Source organism: Panthera pardus, unplaced genomic scaffold (assembly GCF_024362965.1).
Source record: "Panthera pardus isolate Hobbes unplaced genomic scaffold, ASM2436296v1 HiC_scaffold_6, whole genome shotgun sequence".
NCBI classification, from domain to species: domain Eukaryota; kingdom Metazoa; phylum Chordata; class Mammalia; order Carnivora; family Felidae; genus Panthera; species Panthera pardus.
The window spans coordinates 87,691,367-87,717,737 of record NW_026526991.1 but is presented as its reverse complement, the minus strand read 5'-3'; the positions used below and the strand labels follow the sequence as shown (position 1 = coordinate 87,717,737).

The 26,371-nt window shown below is 35.3% G+C and overlaps 1 protein-coding gene across 5 annotated transcripts in view; it reads left to right on the top strand.

Moving 5' to 3' along the window:
* The first annotated feature begins 804 nt into the window (after positions 1 to 804).
* Positions 805 to 26,371, top strand: part of SLCO1C1 (solute carrier organic anion transporter family member 1C1) — a 74,706-nt gene continuing 49,139 nt past the window's right edge. Inside the window, exons 1-5 of one of the 5 annotated variants that reach the window (XM_019452143.2) lie at positions 805 to 5,103; positions 5,637 to 5,772; positions 10,210 to 10,379; positions 11,805 to 11,946; positions 23,076 to 23,208. In XM_019452143.2, the coding sequence (XP_019307688.1) occupies positions 10,251 to 10,379; positions 11,805 to 11,946; positions 23,076 to 23,208 (404 nt within the window). In that variant the 5' untranslated portion in view covers positions 805 to 5,103; positions 5,637 to 5,772; positions 10,210 to 10,250. Of the gene's footprint in view, positions 5,104 to 5,192; positions 5,773 to 10,209; positions 10,380 to 11,804; positions 11,947 to 23,075; positions 23,209 to 26,371 lie in introns of those variants that run through there. The other 4 variants (XM_019452144.2, XM_019452145.2, XM_019452147.2 and 1 more) reach the window with 4 other exon arrangements.

Sequence of the window (26,371 nt, the reverse complement as noted above, 5' to 3'; positions counted from 1 at the left end):
CCTTGTGGTATAGGACTGAGGTCCCCCATTCCTTGCCAGCTGATGTCTGAGAGCCTTTCTCAGGGTCTTCAGGCAACTTCCTTCCTGTAGGCATTGCTTCTCTCACCGCTCGTCATCTTCAAACTGGTGATGTCACCTGATTCCTTCTTACACTTTGAGACTTTCTGACTTCTGCTGCATCCTTCTGTCTCCAGCTAGGAAAGTTCTCTCCTTTTAAGGCCTCATGTTATGATATTGGGCCCAGATAATCCAAGATGATCTCCCTACTTTAAGATCTTTAATTACATTTGAAAAATCTCTTGCCATGTAACTTAGCATATTTATAATTTTCTGGGGATGATGGGGTGGACTTCTTTGGGGGCTATAATTATGTCTTCTACAAATCATGACTAGGATGAGGAACACAGTGAAAATAAAGAAGGCATATGAACCACATGGTTATTCCACATGATGGAAGTTCATGCCCACAGTGAAACTTCGGGGAAGGTACAGAGATTTCCCATATACCCCTGCCCCCTGTACACTCAGCCTTCCCCATTACCAGTCTCACTATCAGAGTGGCACAGTTGTTACCATTAATGAACTTACCATTTATGGACCATTTATGAACACATCATAAATCACCCAAAGTCCATTATTTTACCTTAGGATTCACTTGGTGTTGTACATTATAAGGGCTTGGACAAATGTATAATTACATGTATCTGTCCTTATGGTATCATACAGAGTATTTTCACTGCCTTAAAAATCCTCTGTGTTCTGCCTGTTCATCGCCGCCAGCCCTAACCTCTGCCCATCACTGGTCTTTCACTATCTTCATACTTTTATCTTTTCCAGAATGTCATATAGTTGGAATCATACAGTATGTAGCCTTTTCAGGTTGGTTTCTCTCACTTAGAAATAAGCATTTAAAGTTCCTCCATGTCTTTTCATGGCTGGATAGCTCATTTCTTTTTAGTACTGAATTCTATTCCACTGTCTGGATGGACCACAGTTTATTTACTTACCTGCTGAAGGACAAAATGATTACTTGCAAGTTTTAGCCTTTATGAATAAAGCTGTTGAAAATATCTGTGTTGCAGGTTTTTGAGTGGATGTAAGTTTTCAACTCTTTGAGTAAATACCAATAAGTGTGGTTGCTGGATCTTATGGGAAGAATATGTTTAGTTTTGTAAGATTCCACTAAACTGTTTTCCAAAGTGTGTGTACCATTTTATATTCCCACCAGCAATGAGTGAGAGTCCCTGTTGCTTTAAGTCCTTACCAGCATTTGGTGTTGTCAGTGTTCTGGAATCTGGCCATTCTAATAGGCGTGTATTGGTGTCCTACTGCCACTTTAACTTGCATTTCCCTGATAACTAATGATGTGGAACATCTTTTCATATACTAATTTACCATCTTTATATCCTCTTTGATGAGGTGTCTTTTAAGGTCTATGGTCCATTTATTAATTGGACCCATTTCCTTTCTTTCTTGCACTTTTGGTTGGGAAAAAAAAATAGTTGTTTGTCTTAATGAGAGTCTCCATTTTGGGTTTTGCTGATTGCACCTTTATAGTTTCATTTAGCATGTTCTTCTCTTCCTTGCATTTCTTCTTTTTTTCCCCACACATTTATTGATTTTTGAGAGAGCGCAAGCAGGGGAGGGGTAGAGAGAGTGTGGGACAGAAGATCTGAAGTGGGCTGTGTGCTGACAGCAGAAAGCCGGATGCACGGCCCAAACTCATGAACCATGAGATCATGACTTGAGCCAAAGTCGGAGGCTTAACCAACTGAGCCACCCAGGCATTCACTCCTCTCTTCCCTGCATTTCTTAAGAACTGATATTTAGATCTAAACTGAGGTTTGGTAAGATTTTTTTTGGACTAGGGAAGAGTGCTATTTCAGAGGTGATATTTCAAGTTTCTAGAGTCCATTGAGATATTTAAAATAGCTCCTTCTTTTTTGTATTGTTATTGATCGTTGGTGACCATTACCTAGATGCATTAATTCATTAGGGGTTTGAAAATTATGGTATTCTAGTTCTTTCATCCTTTTTTTGTTCATTATTTGGAATATTTCTATAGAGAAAAAAATGTCTTCACATTTTAATGATTCTAATGACTAGGAAAGACAGGATAAATGTAATTTTTCTCCTAAGTACCAGTTTTAGATGTATTGAAGTGGTTCCTTAGAAGCATCCAGAGTTTAACATGTTCTTTTTTTGGAGTGCTATGAATTCATGAATTTAAACATTCTATATATTTCAACAATTACAGTTACTTTTCTTAATGATGAAAATTTCCTACAGTTGGTTAGTGGGAGCTTGTTCAAATTCGCCCATGAGTTACTGGGGCACAATCTAGTCTTCAAGGCCTCCCTGCTTTTTTGTATGACAAATATTCTGGGCCCATCTTATATTCTCAGACCTGGTGGTAATCACATATTGAGAAGCCATAATTCCTTTTTTATAGCATTTATAGACCCAATTCAGTGCTGGTTGCACTTATTGCTACTGGTTGATGATTGGTTTTAGACCTTTTCAGTGCAGAGAGCTAAGATATATATCACTCAGACTGAAAACTCCTGGTTCAAATATAGGACTACCAAGTTTTTCTTAACCTGGTTCATCTTAAATTATAAATGACATTTTAAGCCATGAGCCTGGATGAGGTGATTTGGGAGTATATGTAGATAGGGCAAAGAAGATATTCTCAGATATTCTAAGGACTGAACTGTGGAGTGCTGTGGCAATGAATATTAACAGGAAATGACCACTTAGCCAGGAGGAAAACAAAGAGAGTGTGGAGTTATAAAAACCGGGTGAAGAGAATGGATTAAAGAGAAGGACACAATCAATGGTATGCAATTCTGCTAATAGCTCAATGAAGATGAAGCCCAGAAACTGCTGAATTTATTAATATGAAGGCCTTTGATGTTATTTATGAAAGTAGTTGTGGTAGAGTTGTGGAGGCAAAAAAAAAAAAAAAAACAGAGTTGGTGGGACAAGAATTGGAGAAGAGGAATTTTAGGTAAGGAGTACAGATGAAAGCTTGGTCTTAGAAACATGGACCATACCACCATAGGAATAGAAGAGGAAACAAATCAGATGAATACAAATGCAGATGGAGAGTAAACGTGGTGGGGGAAGAGTACAATATTTCTCTCCTGATTTCATCAGTGAGTTCCCTAAGCAAGGTCATCAGCTGATAATGAAAGTTGGGAAAGAAATGTTGAGGGTTTGAGAAGTCATTTGGAAGAAAGGGAAAGGGATTAGGTTATTAAAAGTTATGCTTAACAATGCCTCTAAGACCCAGTGAGGTCAGTGGTCATAAATTTAAGATAAGCCCTTATGTCATGTTAATGAGTTTTTCTTCAACTATTTAAAACAGTGTGGGTGTAAATACAGAGTAGAGAGAAATTTGAATTTAACCCAACTGTGGTTTGTCAAGGAAGAACAAATTGACCAATGGACAAAGGAAGTGATGCGCTGTGCAAGTGAGTGATTAAAACAGTTATGTGAAACAACTCAGGTAAGGAGGGAAATGACAATATGAATGATATGGGTTAAGTTGTGTCCTCCCCACTAAAAACATGTTGAAATCCTAATGCCCTGTATCAGTGAATGTGACCTTATTTGGAAATAGGGTCTTTGCAGATGTGATCAAGTTAAGATGGGCACTGGAATGGGTCCTCATTCACTATGACTGTCCTTTTCAGAATAGGAGAAGACAGAGACACATAAGAGACAATGGTCATGAGACAATAGAGGCAGAGATTAAAGTAATGAATCTACGATTCCAACAATTGTCAACAAACATTGACGGTAGAAGAGAAGGAAGAATCCCTTTAGGTTTCAGAGGGAGCATGGCTCTGCTGACACCTTAGTTTTGGACTTTTAGCTTCCAAAACTGAGATAATAAAGTTCTGCAGTTGTAAGCTCCCCAGTTTGTGGGGGCTTTGTTAATGCAGCCCTAGAAAACTCATTCATTTATGGTTAATTTCACACCACAGCAGCAGAGGTGAGTGGTTATGGTAAAGTTTATATGGCCTGCAAAACCTAAAACACTTACTATTTGACCCTTTGCAGGAAAAGTTTGCTGATCTAAAATATGGAAGTAGGATATAGTCCAATGAAAGACTACATATGAGAAGTGCTGAATATTGTGTAAAGTAAGTAGTATGTACATTCAAAACTGTAACTTTAACTGTGGACTGAAGAGGTCAGAAAAGGAATCATGTTAGAGAGTGAACTTGAGTAAGCTGAGGATAGACCAAATTACACTCGGGAAAATTCCATTTGTTGGTGAGGAAACGTAGGCTCTTTGCACTTTGGGATAGTAAACACTGCTTCCCTTTGAATGCACTAATGGCCACACTGTTAAACACATTGAAAATACAAGACCTATTGCAATGCTTGCTCACTAGCAAAAGCTAGTTTGATTGCTAAAATAAAATATTTGGTCTTTCAGAATCTGAATGTACCATTGCCTCATTGTAAGATTTATCACTTTATTTGTATCCTTTTTTTTTTTCATTTGTAGTGAAATGTGCTTATAACCTTTGATTTTTGGTTAATGATCCTTACCATTGTGTGAACTGAAATTGTATATGTAATGATGATACTTTCTAGTCATTTATAACATTTTGTTATTTGGAATATACTTCTGAATAGCTCATATAATTTAATCTTTAAGAGACCCCCATGAATCTATTTTATTTTGAATAAAAATTCTGCTTCACAGAGGAAGAAGCTGAAATTCAGTAAAGTTTAGTGACCAGGTCAGAGTCACAGCCATTTAAGAATATGATGGATCTTGGATGATACCCGATAGCAAATTTATTTATTACCATAACCAAATGCAAGCTGATATGGCTCAGAATCCTCCTAAAATGGTACTCTTGGAAAAAGAATTTATTGTAATTTGAGAATTTTTCAGTGCAAGGAGTTCTCTCTCCTTAGAATTTAGATAGCATAAACAAGTGGATGCTGAAAAATCCAATGTTGTTTTGTTTTTTTCTTTTTCTATTGGGTCCTTATAAATTGTGGATGTGAGCAACTGATCCTGTGTCTGAGAATTAACTCTTTCTAGAAAGAACTCTGCAGAGCCTTGATCCTGACCTGGTATGTGTTCCCTAAGATTCTAGAATCCCAGTGGGAAAAGAAACCACACAGAGATTTAGCCTATGAGCCTTTTTTTTTTCTTTTTAAACAGAAGTATCCCAATGATGTCTCAAGGAGCAGCTGGCTTAAAAACTTCTTGGAAGGAGAAGGAGGGATCTTTGTTACAGACTTCCGCCCCTCCTCCTGCTTCTGTTCCCTTCCCCTCTGCCCCCTGCAGAGTTTTGTTTCTGGGAATCAGCAAGTAAGATCACAAGTGGTCTTTTCTCTTTTCACTCTCTCCCATACAGAAAGCTTTATCACGTGTGGCCTTAAACTTGCAGCAAATTGCAAAGAAATGGCTCAAAAGCTTCAGCTCTCTCTGTGCCCTGGGAGCTGAGATGCACGTCAGTGGCTTTGCCAGCGTGGCCTGTTCTCTGCAGACTGCCAGAGAAAAGAGGCCAGGAGGAAAGAGGAAACAGTCGAAATTGCCCAGGGGTGAGACCATGCCCTTCATCTTTTCTTTCCCCTAATTTGCTCTGTCTGTGTCCATCCAGGCTCTCCCCACCTGGCAGAACTGCTCAGAGCTGCTGTAGAATTCACCCCAGTTTCCTCTTTCAGTCTGTGGAGTGGGGTCCAGCCTCTTGCTGAGCAAGTTGAGAGGAATTGGCTGTCTTTGATCTCCACCTCCAGGTAAGATTTAGTTCTCTGCTTTTGTATTTTGTGACTATCACACCAGATTCTCATAGGAGAGCAGCTAATAAACCCTTCAGTTCTGCACTACAAGTATCTTATCCATACACACCATTAAAATTGGGCCCTTGTCAGGTTAATAGAAATAGGAAAGGACACAGGTTAAAGTCAGATCAACTCAGATCTGGGTTCAAATTTTGACTCTGATGCTTATTGGTTGGGTAGTTCTTGACAAGTCACTTAACAGCTCTGAGTTGTATAATTTTCTATAAAATGGGAATTCTAATGCTAACCTTGCTGAGTTGTTTTAAGGATCAGCCAAAAGTATATAATTCACCTGGCACATAAATAGTACTTGTTAAATCTGAATCTGACACAAACAATTACTTGCATTAGGGGGCTTAGCTTTCTTAACAACTCACAGTTCGTATTAGCAAGTACCATGAGATTATTTGGTGTCCAGAAGACAAGCTAGTCCAGAGGGTTTCCTCATGAGAGTAAAAGAAGAGGGTGTTGGGGGTTGCTCTCTGACTATCTCTCTGGCAGTCTTTGGAGTTTGACTGTGGATGGAATCTATGTCACAGGATTAGGGCACAGAGCTTCAGGGCTTCTATGTGATCCAATTACACCTTTTCAGGCCATCTATGCTCTTTCAAGACCGGAAGATTCATTTTCAAACTCATATGAACAGAGAATTCTGTCGTGTTTTTTTTTTTAAGTAAAAAAAATGAAAAGCGATTGGCTTCTTTTTCTTTGGCCTCCAGAGTAAGATCTACTCCAACCCAGGATGTTGGATGAAAACTTTGCCATAACTCTTTTCCTGGAGGAATCTGTTCAAGTGGTGGAAGAACAATTAAGGATTTGCCAAATGCAAATCCTTCTAAATAGTTGTGTGCCTTTGCTCTACTGCTGCAACTGCAAATGAATAGAGAGAGGGAGAAAATCTGGAGGATCTTTCCATTCATGTCCTTGAGCTTTCCTTCTTCTTCTCACACAGGAATGAAGAGCTCAATACTCATAAACATGGTGTCCTTGAAACAGACTATTCTTGAGGTGATACGCAAATTAGCCATCAAGATGAAATGACATTTTCAGTGAAAATGTCCAGTGCCAGTGTTTTAAGCTGAATCCTATTTTGCCCTAACACAACATCAACTAAGATGACTATAGTTTTCTTATTTTTGTCATTACTTCTAGATTAGAGTGATTTTTGTGTCAACACTCCCAAATATAAGAAGACAGTGTGTTTTGGTGTCTCAAGATTTTAATATTGTTTGCAACATGATTGTTTTTCTCTTTAACATTAGTATTCTAGATGTAACCTTTAAATCTTTTAAAGATAGATTTATTATAAGTGATAGTATAATTATTAAAGAATTTGTTCTGGTCCATTGGCTTTATTATAACTAGCCAGAAATAATATATTGAAGCTCTGAAACAGTAGGCCAATTTGAATTAAATTTAAATTTTTTCTGGTATATATTTCTTGCTTGGTGATATTTTTACATCTTTAATGTTTAAAATATTTTTGTATGTTCATTATAGAAACATTAGGAAATATGAAACACAAAACATTTTTAAAACATTGCCTACAGTGTCACCAACCAGAAATAATGTGTTAACTTTTTCTTTATATCTAGACTTTCTGAAACTTCGTTTCTATGGATATACACATGTGAAAATGTATGCTTCTGTTGTAAAATAGCGTATTATGTATATTGTTTTATACCATGAAGTTTTAAAATCAGCTCTATAATAAAAATATTCTATATAGCTGTATTTTCTTCTTTACACTAATTTCTAAAGGCTTCAAAAGATTTCCTTGCATAAATAGACCATAATTTGTTAGACATTTAGGTCATTTAGATGTTTTGACTTATTATTATTATTATTATTATTATTATTATTATTATTATTATTATTGGCAGTGTGTCTCCAGCAGTTTAATGAAGGTACAGGTACTCAGTAGTCTTTTAGCAGAGAAACCTATGCAACATTGCATAACCCAATGTTTCTCAGACTCCTTTTTCATTGTTCTGACAAAACATTGTTCTGGAAAACTAGTTTCAGTGACTCAGTGGACATAAGAAGTTGGCCTTGGGTATCAGAACATGGTAAAGAAGAATCTCTATGTCCTTAGTTTCTTAGAAGTTGTGTTTTTTTTTTTTAAATCAGAAATGGATGTTAAATTTTATCACCTGGTGTTTGGCATCTACTGAAACTTTATTATTTTTTTATTTTTATTTTTTTCAGCTTTCTTGAGATGTGACTGACAAAAATTGTCTAAATTTATGATGTACAATGTGATGTTTTGATATTCATTATAACACGTAACATTATAAATGTATACATTCATTAATGTAATGATTTGGTAAATAAAATTCCTAATATGAATTGTTACATTTGTAAACTAGATCCTAATTACAGAATATAAATTAATTTGGATTTACTAGTATTTTATTTAAAATTTTAGCATCTCTAAGTTTCACCTGAAGTGTTTTTTTTTTCCTTGTGCTATCTAAATGAGATTTTGCTCAATATAACTCTGACATTTTTAAATGAATAGAGATTTTTATCATGTTTTAATTACCTAATATTTTCTCTTTGAAGGGTATCCCTTACTAAAGTACTCCTTAATATTTTTGTTTAAGGGATCTGTCCTTAGTATTTTTGCTTAGAGGATAGTTTCAGGGTATTTTTGTTAATGGTTCCCTTGGCTATTTTTCTTTTCTCGGCTGTATCAGTACAGGTAATTAATATTTGCCAGAAAGGTATCTATTTGGTCAAGACTTTGAAGTTATTTCTATATATTGTGCATAATTTCTATGTTTTATACTTATAAACATCTATGTATAGAGCTCACTGATATTGTATTCTTGGGTCTTTGTCTTTTTTTTTTAATCTTTATTTATTTTTGAGAGAGAGAGCATGAGCAGGGGAGGGGCAGAGAGACAGGGAGACACAGAATCTGAAGCAGGCTCCAGGCTCTGAGCTGTCAACACAGAGCCCAACATGGGGCTCGAATTCAAGAACTGCCATATCATGACCTGAGCTGAAGTGGGATGCTTAGCTTAACCACTGAGCCACCCAGGCACCCCAATGGGTCTTTGTCTTTTGATCTTGCTTAGTATTATCTGCTCTTTGTTTAGTTCTTTGGTTTTTAACTTTTTTCTGTTTCAATTTTCCTTGCCCATTTCTTAAAAGTTAAATTTACATATCAAATAATCTAAAAATCAAATAATCTAAAAATCTAATACTAAAAAAAAAAAGAAAGAAAGAAACAGGCCCTTGCTTTACCCTTCTCAACTCATATCTCACTCCCTAGAGGAATCCCCTCCAGTTTTAATTGTTCAGGTCTTACTTTTGATATTTAATTCCATATTTCAAAATAAATTCTTGATTTTTCAGTTTTGAGAAATTATCTATGAATTCAAACTGTGAAGGATGAGGTTTAGGAAACACAGAATAAGTATTACATAAAGTCAAGGTAATATATTCATAGGCAGAATAAGCCTAAATTTCTAAGTACATTAAATTTTACTCCTAATGTTATTCCTTTAATTAGTTTTATGAGAATATGCAAGATTTCTATTAACATACAAATGCATCATTAGGGTGATCCAGAAGTTATTTTGTTTTTTCAATCTCTTCACTTAATTTATTTTTTCAGGCAGGTATTAAGCCATGCAGAATCCTAAAAAAGTAAATACAGATATGAATAGGAGAAAATAGGTTCAGAGCATGTGAAACTGTCCAGGGCTTGGTAAGGACAGGAGGATGGAAAATTAAACATAGGAAGGGAGGCCATCTTTTTTTAAGGCACTAAAGTAACTTTTGCCTGAATTAAATGTAAGCCTGAGGCACAAATCATGCTGCTTCCTTGTGTGTCAAACTAAAATGATACATAAATTGGTCCTCTTCTCTTTTTTGCCATATTTTAAACCTTACTTTGGATGCTGCAGACCTATAGGAATAACAGTGTGCTACAGGGACCTATAAGGGGCATCAATCTTTTCTACCCATTCTATTAAGATAGATTAAAAGGCTTTAATGACTTAATTTTAATGAATCAATATTCAAATGGTTGAATTCCTCTTCCTTTCCTGCTTGCTTCTAGTTTAAGCTGGCAAGACCACAAAGTTTGCAAAATTCTGCCTCGTTATTTATTCCAAAGACAACATTTAAATTTATTCTTTGCCATAATGAGGCTTAAGCTGGAGGGATTGAGAAAGAATGTTGGCTACAGAGCCCTGATAGCTGGATTAGTTAATCAAATATACTGGTCAATTTTAATTGAAAAATTTTGCCAACTTACTGTGGTAAAATAAGGTAGCTTATATCAAACTATGTCTCCAGAATTGTGATCTGTGAAATAAAAACATTATTTAATAAACAGTGGATTTGAATTTTTGTTTTGTTTTGTTTTTTTACTGTCAGAAGCAACCTTGACAGGATCAGAGTCAAGGAATATTTTCATAATGGACACTTCATCCAAAGAAAATATCCAGTTATTCTGCAAAAGTTCAATGCAACCTGTCGGGCGACCTTCCTTAACAACAGAATATTCTTCCTCAAAGGAGAAACAGCAGTGCTGTGGTGAACTGAAGGTAACAAGCAGTTCAACAGTAAACAACAAATAACCCTATGTAGTGAACTAAAGAGTAACAAAGAATTAGGCGGGGGGGGGGGGGGGGGTGTTGGGGGGAATTATTTGGTGGAGTCCATGTTTTTGACTCTCCATCCAGATGTTCGCTACACAATTTTATAATTCATGTTTCTAGCAATTACATATTTTCCATATGTAGTTAGAAGCAAGAATTTTTTTTTCCTTTTTAAAAAGCGATCTTAGATGCAACTTATTGAAACCACACTTTATCAGGCAGTGAAAGCAGTCTCTCTCTACCATGTACGTTGTTACTGCATATTACTTTCAGGCCCCATTTGAATGCCCCTCCTAAACTGAAATGAGAGAGAAGAAACTAATGTTTATTCAATTTCTACCATGTACCAGATATTATGCTAAGTACAGTGATAGCATTTAATCTATGAAATGTCCATCTATTCCTATTTTGTAAATGAAAATTTTGAACTTTCCTTGCTGCACAGTAAGGGGTAGCATTGCTTTTTTTTTTTTTTAATTTTTTTAACGTTTTATTTATTTTTGAGACAGGGAGAGACAGAGCATGAACAGGGGAGGGTCAGAGAGAGGGAGACACAGAATCTGAAACAGGCTCCAGGCTCTGAGCTGTCAGCACAGAGCCCGACGTGGGGCTCGAACTCATGGACTGAGAGATCATGACCTGAGCTGAAGTCAGCCGCTTAACCGACTGAGCCACCCAGGCACCCCTAGCGTTGCTTTTTAAATGGTGCTCAGTGTGACTCCCAAGTTCCTGTTCTTTCTTTGTACCAAACATTCACTTAGCAAATACATGTGTGTGTTTTCATACAAATGCTCATCTATTCTATGGATATTCCATCACAGACTCAGGTCTGGCAAAATACATAAGCCAGCTATTAAAAAAACATTCATTTGAGAATGAATTTAACTTGAATATGAACTCAAGCACAAGGATAGTAGTTGTACTTTTTTTGGTCTGCTATGTTCCTGCTATGACTGTGAAACAGTCATGAGTACTAGACTTGATAAGATGTTAAGTGTTTGATTTATATCCTTGTTTTATTTTCTTACCTATGTATGGTTCCTTCCACTCTTTGCTTCACCATACAGTGGATCTTTTTTCCAAAGCCAAGACTCCTTCAAGTATTCTTGAGGGGAAGGGGTGGAAAGTAAGGGAAAAAGCAGAATTCAGTATAAATTCTGAATGAAATATATTTCAGAATTTGTATTTTTAGGAATCTGCATGAGCTTGAGGCTGAAGAAAGCCTGTACCCATCCTTGAGAGAAATCTTCAGTGATAACAAGCTTGTTAGATTGTTCTTGGTTTGCATTCTTGTTTGTCTGTTTGTTTAGTAAGTTTCCACATGTATGTCAAGCTAGAGTCAGACTAAGTGTGACTTGTCATATTTTCCAGGTATTTTTGGGTGCCTTGTCTTTCGTTTACTTTGCCAAAGCATTGGCAGAAGGCTATCTGAAGAGCACCATCACTCAGATAGAGAGAAGGTTTGATATCCCCTCTTCACTGGTGGGAGTTATTGATGGTAGTTTTGAAATTGGTAGGTATTGCAGATACATGGCTTTACTTTTAAGTACAAGGTCTTCTAGGCGTTACTAAATGACATCCTCACTGCATTCTGTTGTTGCTAGGATCAGACTCTCTCTATAAATTCATGTTTAGACAGAATTTACTAGGACCTGTTACAGTGGAGGCCAGGTGTTCACTATTATATGACACACAATTCAGTTTCCAATCAGAGTGAGAGACTTTCCTAGAGGAGAGGGTGAGATGCTATTGGGATTTTGAGTTAAAAATATTCAGGAACTGTCTTTACAGAAGAGTTCTATATCCTGAAAGCCCTGTGATTCAAAATTTGGAAGAATTCACATGGGTTGTACAAATCTTTATTGTAATGATTTAAGAAGTGAAACCATAAAAGAAGTTTTCTGCCCAGTGACCTAGAAAAAAATCCTATTAACGAGAACAGTAGAGCAAAGCAGGCAAGAAAACTTCTACTCTCATGTGTCTTTGGGTAGCATTTGACTATCGACTTCCTCTTGGCACTTGAAAAGACCAAATGATTTTAGTCACTGTGTTGGAAGTACTTTAAAGAGTATAATTCCACCTAGAGCTTCCTGAATTGATAAGGTACAAGGCTGTAATTCTTTGTTAAAATAAAGAATTAGGGTCCTTACTACCTTAGGACTCAGATATATACTTTATGTAGTAAAAGCTCTAATGGCTCCAGTTTCAGCTCATGTGAACTTATAGAAATGTGAGGAAATATTTTTCAACTCTTCAACAATGACTTTTTTAGTTCATCCTGTATATTTCTGTTCTTACTCTGAATATCACAAAACTAATTAAAAGAATGAAAAGGTAACCTTTTACCTTCAGGGTTTTCTTCCCAAATCCTTCTTTCATCATCCTACCAAAAAAATGGGAATGCTTAGGTCAGTACTAATCAAATGTTAATGTACATCCGAATAACTGGGCAACCTGGTGAAAATGCTGATGCTGAGTCTGTAGAAATTGGAATAAGACTCTGCCTTTCTAACAGGCTCCCATATCACATGAAGCTGTTATTCAATGGGCCATACTTTCTGTAGCAAGTGTTTGAAACATCTGATCATATCACTCCCTTGAGTAAATTCTGTAGATAGACCTAGATAGTTGATGTAGATGCCTGTCCTGTCTATAGCCCTAAACTGAATGAAGGGCCATGGAGAGTCAAGATAAGGATGACACACATAATCACAGGAAGAAATGAGTATAAAGAGGCAACTAGTTCTAATTGAAAGAACAAATCACACAAAAAGAAGAAGGAATGAACAGATAGAAAATTATATATCAAGTGGTACTTCTTGCTCACTCTAGATTATAGTATAAAAACATTTTAGAGCTGAAGAGACTTAGAATATGGTCCAAACTTTTTCTTAAGTCCCCAGGTCCTAATGCAACTTGAGAGAGCCTATATTTGATACAGACTACTAACGTTTCACAGGAAGTGACAAAGGACCCTGAGAATAAATTGATATTAATTCTTTCAGACTATTCTAAGGATAGAAGCTGTTTATTGAATTAGATACAGTAAAATGCTTTGAAATCCTCTCACTTCCATTGCAAACCTTTATTCCAAAACATCACTAGGTTTTCTCCAGTTGTTTGCAATCCACAGTTTTTCAGAAAAGTGGGTTTCCTGACCATAATCCTAATTTATTCCTCTTGCCTCTCTCCACATTCCTTCCTTCCAGGATTCTGGATGCACTATCACCATTGTCTCTAGCTCCCATTTCTTCTTTTTTGCAGAACAATCTCATTTATCCTTTGACATCAGTTGGCATTATTATCTAATGTCCACACACCAGGCACTCAGTTTTTTCCCAAATAATGTATTTTTTCAAACCAAAGTCTTTCTCCAGCAATAGCAGAGTTGCCAAGAAAATAAAATGTTTTCTATATTATCACTTCCTAATATTTCCAGATACTCTTTCTTTCAAAAGTTTTCCCATATATTCTTATAAATATTTAAAAGTTTTGCTTTTCATATTTTAGTATTTAATCAACTTCATGTAGACATTATAAAAACTTTGTTTTTTAGAGTAGTTTTGGATTCACAGCAAAATTAAGTGGCAGGTACAGAGATTTCTCATATATACCCTACTCCTACCTATACAAAGCCTCCTCCATGAAGACATCCCCCACCAGAGTGGTATATATGTTACAACTGATGGACCTACCATAACATTATCGTTCAGAGACCATAGTTCATATTAAGGTTCACTCTTTGTGTTGTATATTCTAAGGGATTGAAAAAAATATATATATATATATATGTATAATGCTAGATATAGCATTATATATATCTATATCTATCTATATATATATATATATATGTGTGTGTGTATATATGTATATGTGTGTGTATATATATATATGTGTATATATGTGTGTGTGTGTGTATATATATACACACACACACATATATATATATATATATATATACACACACACACACACATATATATATATATATATGTGTGTGTGTGTGTGTATATATATATAAAATGCTAGATATCCATGCAAACTACTTTCCCTGCCCTAAAGATCCCTGTGCTCTACCTGTTCTTTCATCATGTTCCCCTACCCTCTGGCAACCACTGATCATTTTACTGTCTCCATAGTTTTGCCTTTTCCAGATTGTCATATAGTTGGAGTCATATAGTATGTAGCCTTTTCAAATTGGCTTCTTTCACTTAGTAATATGCATTTGGGGTTCCACCAAGTATTTTCATAGCTGGATAGCTCATTTCTTTTTAGTGCTGGATAATAATCCATTTTCTGGATAGGCTTTAGTTTATTTATCCATTCATCCACTGAAGGACATCTTGATTGTTTCAAAGCATTGGCAACTATGAATAATGCTGCTATAAACATCCCTGGGCAGGTTTTTGTGTGCACATGTTTTCACCTTCTTTGGGTAAATACCAAAGAGCATAACTGCTGGATCATATGGGGGAAAATATGTTTAGTATTGTAAGAAACTGTCAATTGTTTTCCAAAGCTTCTGTGCCATTTTGCATTCTCACCAGCAATGAACAAGAGCTCCTTTTGCTCCATGCCCTCACCAGCATTTTATACTTTGGATTTTGGCCATTCTAATAAGTGCATAGTGTTATATCATTGGCACCTCAATTTGCAGTTCTCTTATATGACGTTCAAGTTCTTTTCATGTGTTTATTTGCTATCTGTAAATCTTTTTTGGTGACCTGTTATTTGGCCCATTTTTTAATCTCACTGTTTGTGCTTTATTATTGAGTTTTAAGTGTTCTTTGAATATTTTTGATAACAGTCCTTTATCTGATATGACTTTTGCAAATGTCTTCTGTCAGTCTGTGGCTTGTCCTTTTATCCTCTTTTCATTATCTGTCACAGAGCAGAAACTTTTAATTTTGATGAAGGCCAGCTTATCCATTTTTTTTGTCACAGATTGTGCTTTTGATGTTGTATCTAAAAAGTCATCACTAAACCTAAGGTCATCTAGCTTTTCTCCTAAGTTATCTTCTAGAAGTTTTATAGTTTTGCATTTTACATTTAGGTCTGTCATATATTTAGACTTTATTTTTATGAAGAGTATAAGATTTGTGTCTAAATTCATTTAATTGCATGTGGATGTCCAGTTGTTCCAGCACCATTTGTTGGAAGGATTATTCTTGCTCTCTCATACTACATTTGCTCCTTTGTTAAGGATCAGTTAACTACATTTATGTAGGTCTGTTTCTGGTCTATGTATTCTGTTCCACCATCTATTTGTCTATCCGTTCACCACTGTTACACTGTCTTGTTTAATGTGGCTCTATACTATATATTGAAGTTTGGTAGTGTCAATCCTTTAACTTTGTTCTTTTTCAATATTGTGTTGGCTATTCTGGGTCTTTTGCCTCTCCAGGTTGTCAGTTTAGAAGTCAGTTTGTCAGTATCCACAAAATAATTTCCTGGGATTTTGACTGAGATTGAATCAATAGATCAAGTTGAGTAGAACTGGCATCTTGATAATACCAAGTCTTCCTATCCATGAACGTGGAATGCCTCTGTTTTCTTAGTTCTTTGATTTCTTTCATCAGAGTTTTTTAGTTTTTCTCACATATATCTCGTACATGTTTTAAGATTTATACCTAAACATTTCATTTTGGGGATGATAAGGTAAATGGTTTTTCAAGTTCATTTGTTCATTGCTGGCATGTAGAAAAGCAGTTGACTTTTGTGTATTAACCTTGTAGCTTGCAATCCTGCTATAATCATTTGTTACTTTCAGAAGTTCCTTTGTCAGTTCTTTTGGATTTTGTACATAGATGATCATATCTTCTGGGAATGAAAACACTTTTATTTTTTCCTTCCAAGTCTGTGTACCCTTGCTTCTTTTCCTTGTCCTGTTGTATTAAGTAGGACTCCAATACAGTAATGAAAAGTAATAGTGAGATGGGACATTCTTGCTTTGTACCTGATCTTAGTGGGAAGCTTTGAGTTTTTCATCATTAAGTATGATGTTAGCTATATATTTTTGTAGATATTCTTTGTCAAATTGAGGAAGTTTGTGTCTCTTCCATGTTTATTGAATTTTTATCACGAATGGTTGTTGGATTTTGGTCAAGTGCTTTTCTGCATCTACTGATACGAGCATGTGATTTTTCTTCTTTAGCCTTTTGATGTGATAGATTATATTAATATAATTTCTAATGTTTAACTAGCCTTACATACCTGCGAAAAATCCCACTTGGTCATGGTATATAATTCTGTATATTGTTGGATGTGATTTGCTAATATTTGCTAATATTTTGTTGAGGAATTTTCTACCTGTGTTCATGAGAAATATTAGTATTAGGGCAATGTTGGCCTCCTGGAAATGACTTAGGAAATTTCCCCTCTGCTTATATCTTTTGAAAGAGATTATAGAAAATTGGTATACTTTATTCATTACGTGCTGGGTAAAATCCACTAGTGAATCTTTTGGAGTCTGTGCTTTCTGTTTTAGAGGGTCATAAATTATTGGTTCAATTTCTTTAATAGATACGGGCCTGTTTATATTATCTATTTCTTCTTAGGGAAATTTGGCAGATTGTGTCCTTCAAGAAATAGGTCTATTTTATTTAGGTTATCAAATTTGTAGGCATAGAAATGTTCATAATACTCTTTTACTATCTTTAAAAAAAATTTTTTTAAGTTCATTATTTTTTGAAAGAGACAGAGTGTGAACAGTAGAGGGACAGAGAGAGAGGGAGACACAGAATCCAAAGCAGGTTTCAGGCTCCAAACTGTCACCACAGACCCCTTTGTGGGCCTCAAACTTACGAACCTGAGATCATGACCTGAGCTGAAGTCGGAAGCTAACCCACTGAGCCACCCAGGCACCCCTCCTTTATTATTTAATGTCCATGAAGTTTGTAGTAGTGTCTTCCTTTTCATTTCTGGTATTAGTAATTAGAATCTTCTCTCTTTTCTTCTTGGTGAGCATGGCTATAGGTTTATATTTTTATTTAAAAAATACATTTTATTAAAAATTTTTTAATGTTTATTATTTTTTTTGAGAGAGAGAGAGAGAGAGTGCATGAGTGAGCACAAGTGGGGAGGGGCAGAGAGAGAGAGGGAGACACAAAATCCCAAGCAGGCTCTGAGCTGTCAGCACAGAGCCCAACATGGGGTTCAAACTCACAAACTGCAAGATCATGGCCCAAACTGAAGTTGGACACCCAAACAACTGAGCCACCCAGGAGCCCCATGAGGCTTATTGATTTCACTGATCTTTTCAAAGAATCATCTTTTGGTTTTGTTGATTTTTTCTTCTGAGTTTCTGTGCTCAATTTCATTTATTTCTGCTGTAATTTTTATTATGTCTTTTCTTCTGCCTCATTTGGATTTAATTGGCTCTTTTTCTAATTTTCTAGGTGGAAACTTAGATTACTGGTTTTAAATTTTTCTTCTTTTCTAATATATGCATTCAGTGTTCTAAAGTTCCCTCTAATCATTGCTTTTACAACAATAGTCTTCTGTTACATTTTCTATTTAGCAATTCCTGGAATATTAGAACAATGTTAACATCTAATATAATATTTATGCAGAAACCTTGTTGAATTTATGTTATTTTTTTTAAAAAAATTTATAGTTGACACACAATAGTACCTTAATTTCAGGTGTACAACTTAGTGATTTGGCATGTTTATACTTAATGTTGTGTTCACCACAAGTCTGGCTACCATCTCTTCCATTATATCACTACTGCAGTATTATTGACTGTATTCCTTGGGCTGTGCCTTTTATTCCCATGACTTACTCATTGCATAACAAGAAGACTGTGTCTCCCTCTTCCCTTCATCCATGTTGCCCAACCATCCTTCCCCTCTGGCAACCATCAGTTTGTATTTAAAGGTCTGATTCTGCTTTTTGTTCATTTTTTTAAGATTTCACTTATGAGTAGAATCATATGGTATTTTTCTTTCTCAGTCTGACTTATTTCACTTACCATTATACCTACTAGGTCCCTCCATATTGTCCTAAATGGCACAGTCTTGTCCTTTATATGACTGCATAATATTCCTGTGTGTGTGTGTGTGTGTGTGTGTGTGTGTGTGTGTGTGTGTGTACGTGCACACCTCCTTTATCCATTCATTTATGAATGGACATCTGGGTTGCTTCCATATCTTGGATATTGTAAATACTGCTACAATAAACATAAGGGTGCATACATCTTTTTTAATCAGGGTTTTCATTTTCTTTGGATAAATACACAACAGTAAAATTATTCTTGTGATATTTTTGTTTTTAATTTTTTGAGGAACCCCCATACTATTTTCCACCATGGCTGTACCAATTTTCCTTCCCACCAACAGTGCATGAGGTTTTCTTTTTCTCCACATCCTTGCCAATACTTGTTATTTTTTGTCATTTTGATAGTTACCATTCTAACTGGTCTAAGGGGATATCTCATTGTGGTTTTGATTTACATTTCCCTGATGATTACTGATGTTGAGTATCTTTTCATGTGTCTGTTGGCCATCTGTGTGTCTTCTTTGGAAAAATGTCTATTCAGGTCCTCTGCCCATATTTTAATCAGATTTTTTTTGGTGTTGAGTTATATAAATTCTTTATTTTGGATATTAACCCTTGTCAGATATATCATTTGCAAATATTTTCTCCCCTTCAGCAGGTTATCTTTTGTTTTGTTGATGGTTCCCTTTCCTGTGTAAATACTTTTTATTTTTATATAGTTCCAATAGTTTATTTTAGTTTTTGTTTCCTTTACATGAGGAGACAGATCTAGAAAAATCTTGCTACAGCCAATGTCAGAGAAATTACTACCTGTGTTCTCTTCTAGGACTTTTATTGTTTCAGATCTCAAATTTAGGTCTTTAATCCATTTTGAGTTTATTTGGATGTATGGTATTAAAAAGTGGTTCACTTCCATTCTTTTACATATGGCTGTCCAGTTTTTCCAACACCATTTATAGAAGAGACTGTCTTCTCCATTATATATTTCTGCTACATTTGTTGTGAATTAATTGACCATTTAATTGTGTTTATTTCTGGGGTGTCTATTCTGTTCTTTTGATCTCTGTGTCTATTTTTTGTGCCAATACCATGCTGTTTTGATTGCTACAGTTTTGTAGTTATCTTGAAATCTACTTTGTGATACATCCAGTTTTGTACTTCTTTCTCAAGATCACTAGTCTTCTGTGTCTCCATACAAATTTTAGTATTATTTTCTCTTGTTTTGTGAAAAATGGTGTTGGTATTTTGACAAGGATTGCATTGAGTTTGTAGATTGCTTTGGGTAATATGAATATTTTAATGATATTAATTCTTCCCATCTATGAGCATGGAATATCTTTCCATTTGTTTTTGTCATCTTCAATTTGTTTTTTTTTAAAGCAGTTTTAAATGTTTGTTTATTTTGAGAGAGAGCGTGCCCACAAGTGGGGGAGAGACAGAGAGAGAGGGAGACACACAATCCCAAGCAGGCTCTGCAATTGTCAGCACAGAGCCCGGCTTGGGGCTTGAACTCATGAACCATCAGATCATGACCTGAGCCAAAACTAAGGTCAGATACTTAATCTATTGAGCCACCCAGGTATCCTTGTCATCTTCAGTTTCTTTCATCAGTGTTTTATGGTTTTTGAAGTATACTTCTTTTACCTCTTTGGTTAAGTTTATTCTTACATATTTTATTCTTTTTAGTCCAGTTGTAAAGGGTGTTGTTTTTAAAATTTCTCTTTTCTTCTCTTTTGTCATTATTGTATAGAAATGCTACCAATTTCTGGTTATTTATTTTGTTTCCTGTTACTTTACTGCATTTATTTATTATTTCTAGTAGTTGTTTTATGCAGTCTTTAGGATTTTCTTTTTTTTCCTTTTTTTTAAGTTTATTTATTTATTTTGAAAGAGAGCAACCAGTGAAAGGGGAGAGAGAGAGAGGGAGAGAGAGAATCCCAAGCAGGTTCTATGCTTAGCAGCACCGACTCACCAACTATGAGATCATAACCTGAGCTGAAACCAAGAGTCAGACACTTTAACCAACTTAACGACCCAGGTGCCCCAGGATTCTTTATAGTATAAATGTGTGTCATTTTAATTGTCTATAGATGTCTATAGTAGAGTTTTCTGAATGGACAATCATATTGTCTGAGACAGAAGTCAGTTTTATATTATTCTTTCCAATTCTTATATCTGTTGTTTGTTTTTGCCTTATTTCCTTGGCTTCAGTACTATCTTAAATAGAAGCAGTGACAATGGGCATTCTTTTCTCATATGTGACCTTAATGAAAAGGCTTTTATAAATTCACCATTAAGTAATATGTGTGCAGTGTAATATGGTAGATACACTTTATTTAAAAAAAAATGTTTAATCAATTAGCATGAGTGAAGGAGGGACAAAGAGAGAGAATTCCAAGCAGACTCCACACTGTCAGTGCAGAGCCCTACATGGGGCTTGATCTCGCAAACCATGAGATCATGACCTGAGCTAAAATCAAGAGGTGAACACTTAAGCGACTTAGCTACCCAGGTGTGCCTGGTAGATATACTTTAAAAGTTAATATGCTCAAATATTTTTCTTATCATAAATGAGTGGTTAACTATATTGGATGCATTTACTACATCTGTTGGGATAACCATGGAATTTTTCTCCTTCTTTAATTTAATACAATGATTAAATTAACATATATATTTTTTTATCTTATTTGATGGTACCCTTGCACTTCTGGAACAAATTGCATTTGGTCTTTTCTTTCATTGTCCTTGTCTAGTTTTGGTTTCAAGGGTATATAAGTCTTATGAGTTGGATGGCTTTCTTTTCTGTTATCTAAGTACTTTGTGTGTGTGTGTGTGTGTGTGTGTGTGTGTGTGTGTGTGTGTGTGTGTGTGTGTGTGTGTTGAGAGAAAGGAAGAAAGAGAAGGTGGGGAGAATCTGTTCCTTAAAAGCTTGGTAAAACCATTTTAAAACACTCTGGATCTGTTGTCTTTTTCAAAAGCTAGTGATAGTAAATGTGAAAGAATTTTGATATCCAATTTAGTTTTTTAGAGATTACTTATTGCCATTTATTTTCTATGTGTATCTTCTGAGAACTCAGAGGGACACAAAGTAAAGAAAGCAAAAACACTATAGATATCATAGATGCTAAAATGGTATTATGTAGTCTTTGGCATACTCACTAATGTAACACAGAAACAGTCTGTAAACATGGGTTCTTTATTGTGAAGTGTTGGTGGTGTGGGAGTTGGGGAGAATAGGTAATGTTGGTTGCAGGGATACATTACGTATAACTGAAGGTCAGCTTTTACTTTGGCTTATTCACTGTGACACATTAACAAAAGTATAGACATAATTATCAATGTAATATGATACAAAGTTTCTTCTACTAAATTCTTAAATACCGAATGAGAAATCTCATACTCAATATTTTTTCCCCTGTGAAAATTAAAACAAGTTTAATTCTTTCTGAAGCCATAAAACCTAGAGCCACTGTGCAAGCTAATTTTCTCACTGTCATTATTGTCCTCAAGTCTATAAAAATTGCTACTCTTTTTGCACTTGACTAAAGCTGGCAATGTGAACAAACAGTAGTAAATTAGATGATTGCTTACAGATGTAAGCAAACACAATCTTACTCGAAAATTGGAAACATCCAAGAAAGCTTCAAAGCAGCACTATCCATCAGCCATCACAATCAATTGCTGGGGAATTGCTAAGTTCTTATTCTATCTAGCACTGAAGAGTTTAAAGACTATTCCAAATGCAAAGGACTGAAACTTTAAGCTTTTTGAAATCTAAGATTCTAAACAATGTTTATCAAACCGTATTTCAGGAACCATCTCCATCAGCACATATGAGCTAGTTTTAAAAATGCAGATTTCTTGACCTACCCCTAGATCCATAGAATCAGAATCTGTTGGGAGCTTCCAAGATACTGCATTTTTAAGGTTTCTGTTACTGTCACCACCACCTTTCAGCGTTTTTGTGTACAGCAAAATATGAGGATGTTTTCCCTAAAGCATATTTAATCACTCATCACCATCATCAACTAAAAGTAATTTATCATATGCTTCTCTAGAGACATTTTCAAAAAGCATGACTTCTACTTGCAGAAAAATTCTTTTTTGTACTAATATGAATTTCATAATTTGATTTCATAAAGTGAGGTACAGTTGTGTTTATCATACTTTTTTTAGAAGGAATATCTGCTGAAGCAAGAATTTGTAATGTATGTTTTAAGAGCAAATGGGAAACTGACAAGTTTTAATAAAAAATATTGATGAATGAAAAAACAGTAATAAGGTTCACTTCAAAATCATTGAGGAAAACTTAAGAGGACACCTAAAGGAACTCTTCTACAATTTGATTTACTGTTAAAACACTTTTAAAAGGACAAATAATCAGGGTAGATGACAATGAGGTAGTTGTGTTGATAATTAAAGTATTTTGATAAATGGATGAAATAATTGAAGTAATGAGCATGGAGACAATTTCAACAGTCATCTCAGATTAAAGAGAAGAGAAAAAGGATGGGAAGGATGGTGGGGAGACAGTTTAGTCAAAACAAAGAATTGCCAGAACCGCTATAGACATTCATGCATTTAATATGCTGATGACTTTTTCTAATTTATCTAACTGATGCACATTTTATTCTTTATCTGAAGGGAATCTCTTAGTTATAACATTTGTTAGCTACTTTGGAGCCAAACTTCACAGGCCAAAAATAATCGGAACAGGGTGCCTAATCATGGGAGTTGGAACACTGCTCATTGCAATGCCTCAGTTCTTCATGCAGCAGTAAGTCTAAAGCAATTATCTTTTTCTTGATTTAACCAACTGTATTGCTCACTTTTTATAATTACAATTGTTTAAGAAAATCACACATGGCTTAAAGCATGATGATTTATACCTTATTTTTGTTATATCCTCTGGGAAAAAATTCAGAATACTTACAAGTTTGCTTAAAATTTAATAATCTGTAAAAAAAATTGATATACAGCTATGTATCGATGTCAGCAAAAACTAAAGGGAAATTTCACTATATGCCTTCATTCAAATAATTTATCTGGGGAGACAAAATAAGTAAAAAATTAGTGTATTGTGGTAGATGTCAAATGGGTAATGAATGAATGCTTCTGACAATATGCTGGGTCACTTGACTGGCAGATCATTGACTAAGGGTATTTTATCAATTTAAATAGCTATTCAGTGTCCAAATACTATCTCATAGAACTTTTTCAGTAGGTATAGGTTGTTGGTATCCTTTAACCCTGAAGGCTGCTTTTGGTACTTTTGCTACTAAGTTTGTTAGTACTTGCATACAACTTTAGTAGTTCCAAAGATTTTCCACCATCTTTATATCATTTCACCTTTACCTGTGAAGTAGAAGAGCATAGTTTGTCTTTTTAGTTTAGGACTAATGATCATGACTTAGTCAACTTTTTCAAGGTTAGGTGTCCTGTAATTATAGAACTGGAATCCTAAAACAAGTATTCTGACTTCATGCATATCTATGTTGCCTTCCTTATCCATGGTTACCTATTGCCAACTGAGAGAAGTGACTACCTAGAGTTTTTGAAGCAAGATAGTAGTTTTTTAAAATTATATATCAAATAATACTTTGATACTGTTCACTCTAGATCATTGTATCATGACATTTTAGAGCTATACAGACTTAGGTATGATATAGTACAAACGTTTTCTTGGATTCCCAAGTTACTATATAAATATAGTCAGATCTTTACCTCTGTGGTCAATCTATAAAGATAGTGCACAGAATCCTCTGAGTGGGATCTCTTGTACTTATTTGGATAGTTTCCCTGGCCCCTTCATTTTTACTTGGAGAGAGATTGGTGTTTTCAGAACTTCTGCCTACTCTTTGAACACCTATCCAGCCTCCTTTTCATGAGGCAGAAGTTTTCCTTGGATCACTGAGGTTCTACAAAGGTGCCGTTTGGAGTCAATGGAAAAACAGCAAGCAAAGGAAAAGGCTGAGGAAATGGATCTTCACTCTGCCTAACCCCTGCTTGATCAATAGCTGTGACACTACTATCTGTTCTAGTCACTGAACCCCCATGCAACAGTTTGCCAGGTGGTGGGGGTGGGGGGAAGAATTCCGTTACTTAAAAACATAAAATTAGAAAGTAGTTCCAGAGGATAAATAAATCTATGACTCTTGACATAACTCATTCTGCAGTGGGTCTTTTCTATATGACCTTGGACATGTTACTTAAGCTTTCCAGGCCTCAGTTTATGCATATTAAAAATAGGTATTATAAGTATTAAAAATAATAACTAGCTTATAATATTGCAAATATTAAATGAGATGACACAGGTAAAATGCTTGCTAAGTTTCCTCATATATCTAGTAACTGTGTCATTATTGTTATGCATTGTTATGAGACCTTCTTAGATCATTAAGCCACCTGGTTTTAACCAGAGACAAGTAATGGGTTGTCTTCAGACAACCAATTTTGTCACTATAATTTGTCCCAATAATTTTGTCACTTCAAGTTAGTGACAAATATAAACCATTCTGTTTCCACTTAATCAAAAGCCAAAACCTCAAGATCACAAAAGTGGTAAATAGCAACAAAGCATTTCCACAGGGATCTTAGTAATTTGAGTACAATCGTTTAGCAGTCAAGCAAAAGAGGGAGTTCACACATGACTGTCTAGGTTCTTACATAATTGCAAATTTTAGATGCCAAGTGAATGTTGACTTTACTAGTATTTGAAGTTTTCCAGTTAAAGAAGTAAAATTTTCTAGTAAAAGATTTTTCTTTTTTCTAGTAAAAGAAAATCAGAAAAAGACCAGCCAGGCAGCCAGGCTAGGGTTATCAAAGGTTGCCAAAGGGTCAAAGACAAATTATTAGACACTACTTTTTTGTATGTTTGAAGTTATATTTGTTTATTTATTATTTAGTGTCTGCATTGGCCTGGTACTGTGCCATGTAATGGGGCTACTTCAGTGAGAAAAAAACAAAATGAAATTAAACAAAAATATATGTGCACAATTTTTACCCATGAAGTTTACTATTTACTAAGGCTTATTTTAATAACTTCTTTTTAACTTTTCACAGTATTATTTGGACAATTGTCCAAATGTCATTTTTGATCTCCAAGAGACCACTGTACTCTTCTGCCTAGCAGAGATACTTTTGATTTCCAGCAAAACATAACACTGATAATGGATATCAATTATTGAGGGGCTACCATGAACAGACTGTGTTTAGCTTTATGTGTGTGAGTTCACCTGAATCATGAATTTAAAAAATATATATTGGTGGTTTTTCTAGGTAATGCAGATAGAGTAGAGACAAAAAAATCTCTGTTCTCTTGGATCTTATGAGGAGGAGACAGATAATAAAGAAATAAATAATGATACAGTATTCCAGATAATGTTAAGTGCTATATAGGAAAATAACCTGCTGAAGACACATAAGGAGTATGTTGTGGGGAGGAAGGGTTGCAGTTTAAAGTAGGGTTATGAGGGGATGGCTCACCCATATGATGACCCTTGGGAAAGACTGAAAGAGATGAAGAAGAGAGCCATGCAGACACCTGGGGAAGAAAGATTCTGTGCTGATTGAATAATGAATATAAAGTTCCTGCAGCAGGAGGGAATCTGGCATGTGGGTAAACAGCAGGGAGGCCTGTGTGGCTGAAGTAGGACAAGCAAGGGGAAAATGTAAGGGGGAATAGCAGAGGCTGTCAGGGTTGTTTCTCAAACTTTGGTGGACATTTGTGTCACCTGAAGCTCTTGGTAGAATAAAGATTCTGATTTAGTAGTTCTTCGATAGGGTTTGAGATTCAGCTGATGCTGTTGGTCTGCAGACTTCACCTTGAATAGTAAGGTTGCACACAATTGCAACTTCAGCTTCTTCTTGGTATGAGATGGGAAACTGGTGGAGAGCTTTGAGCAGAATGGCATGATCTCACTTACATTTTTTAAGGGCCA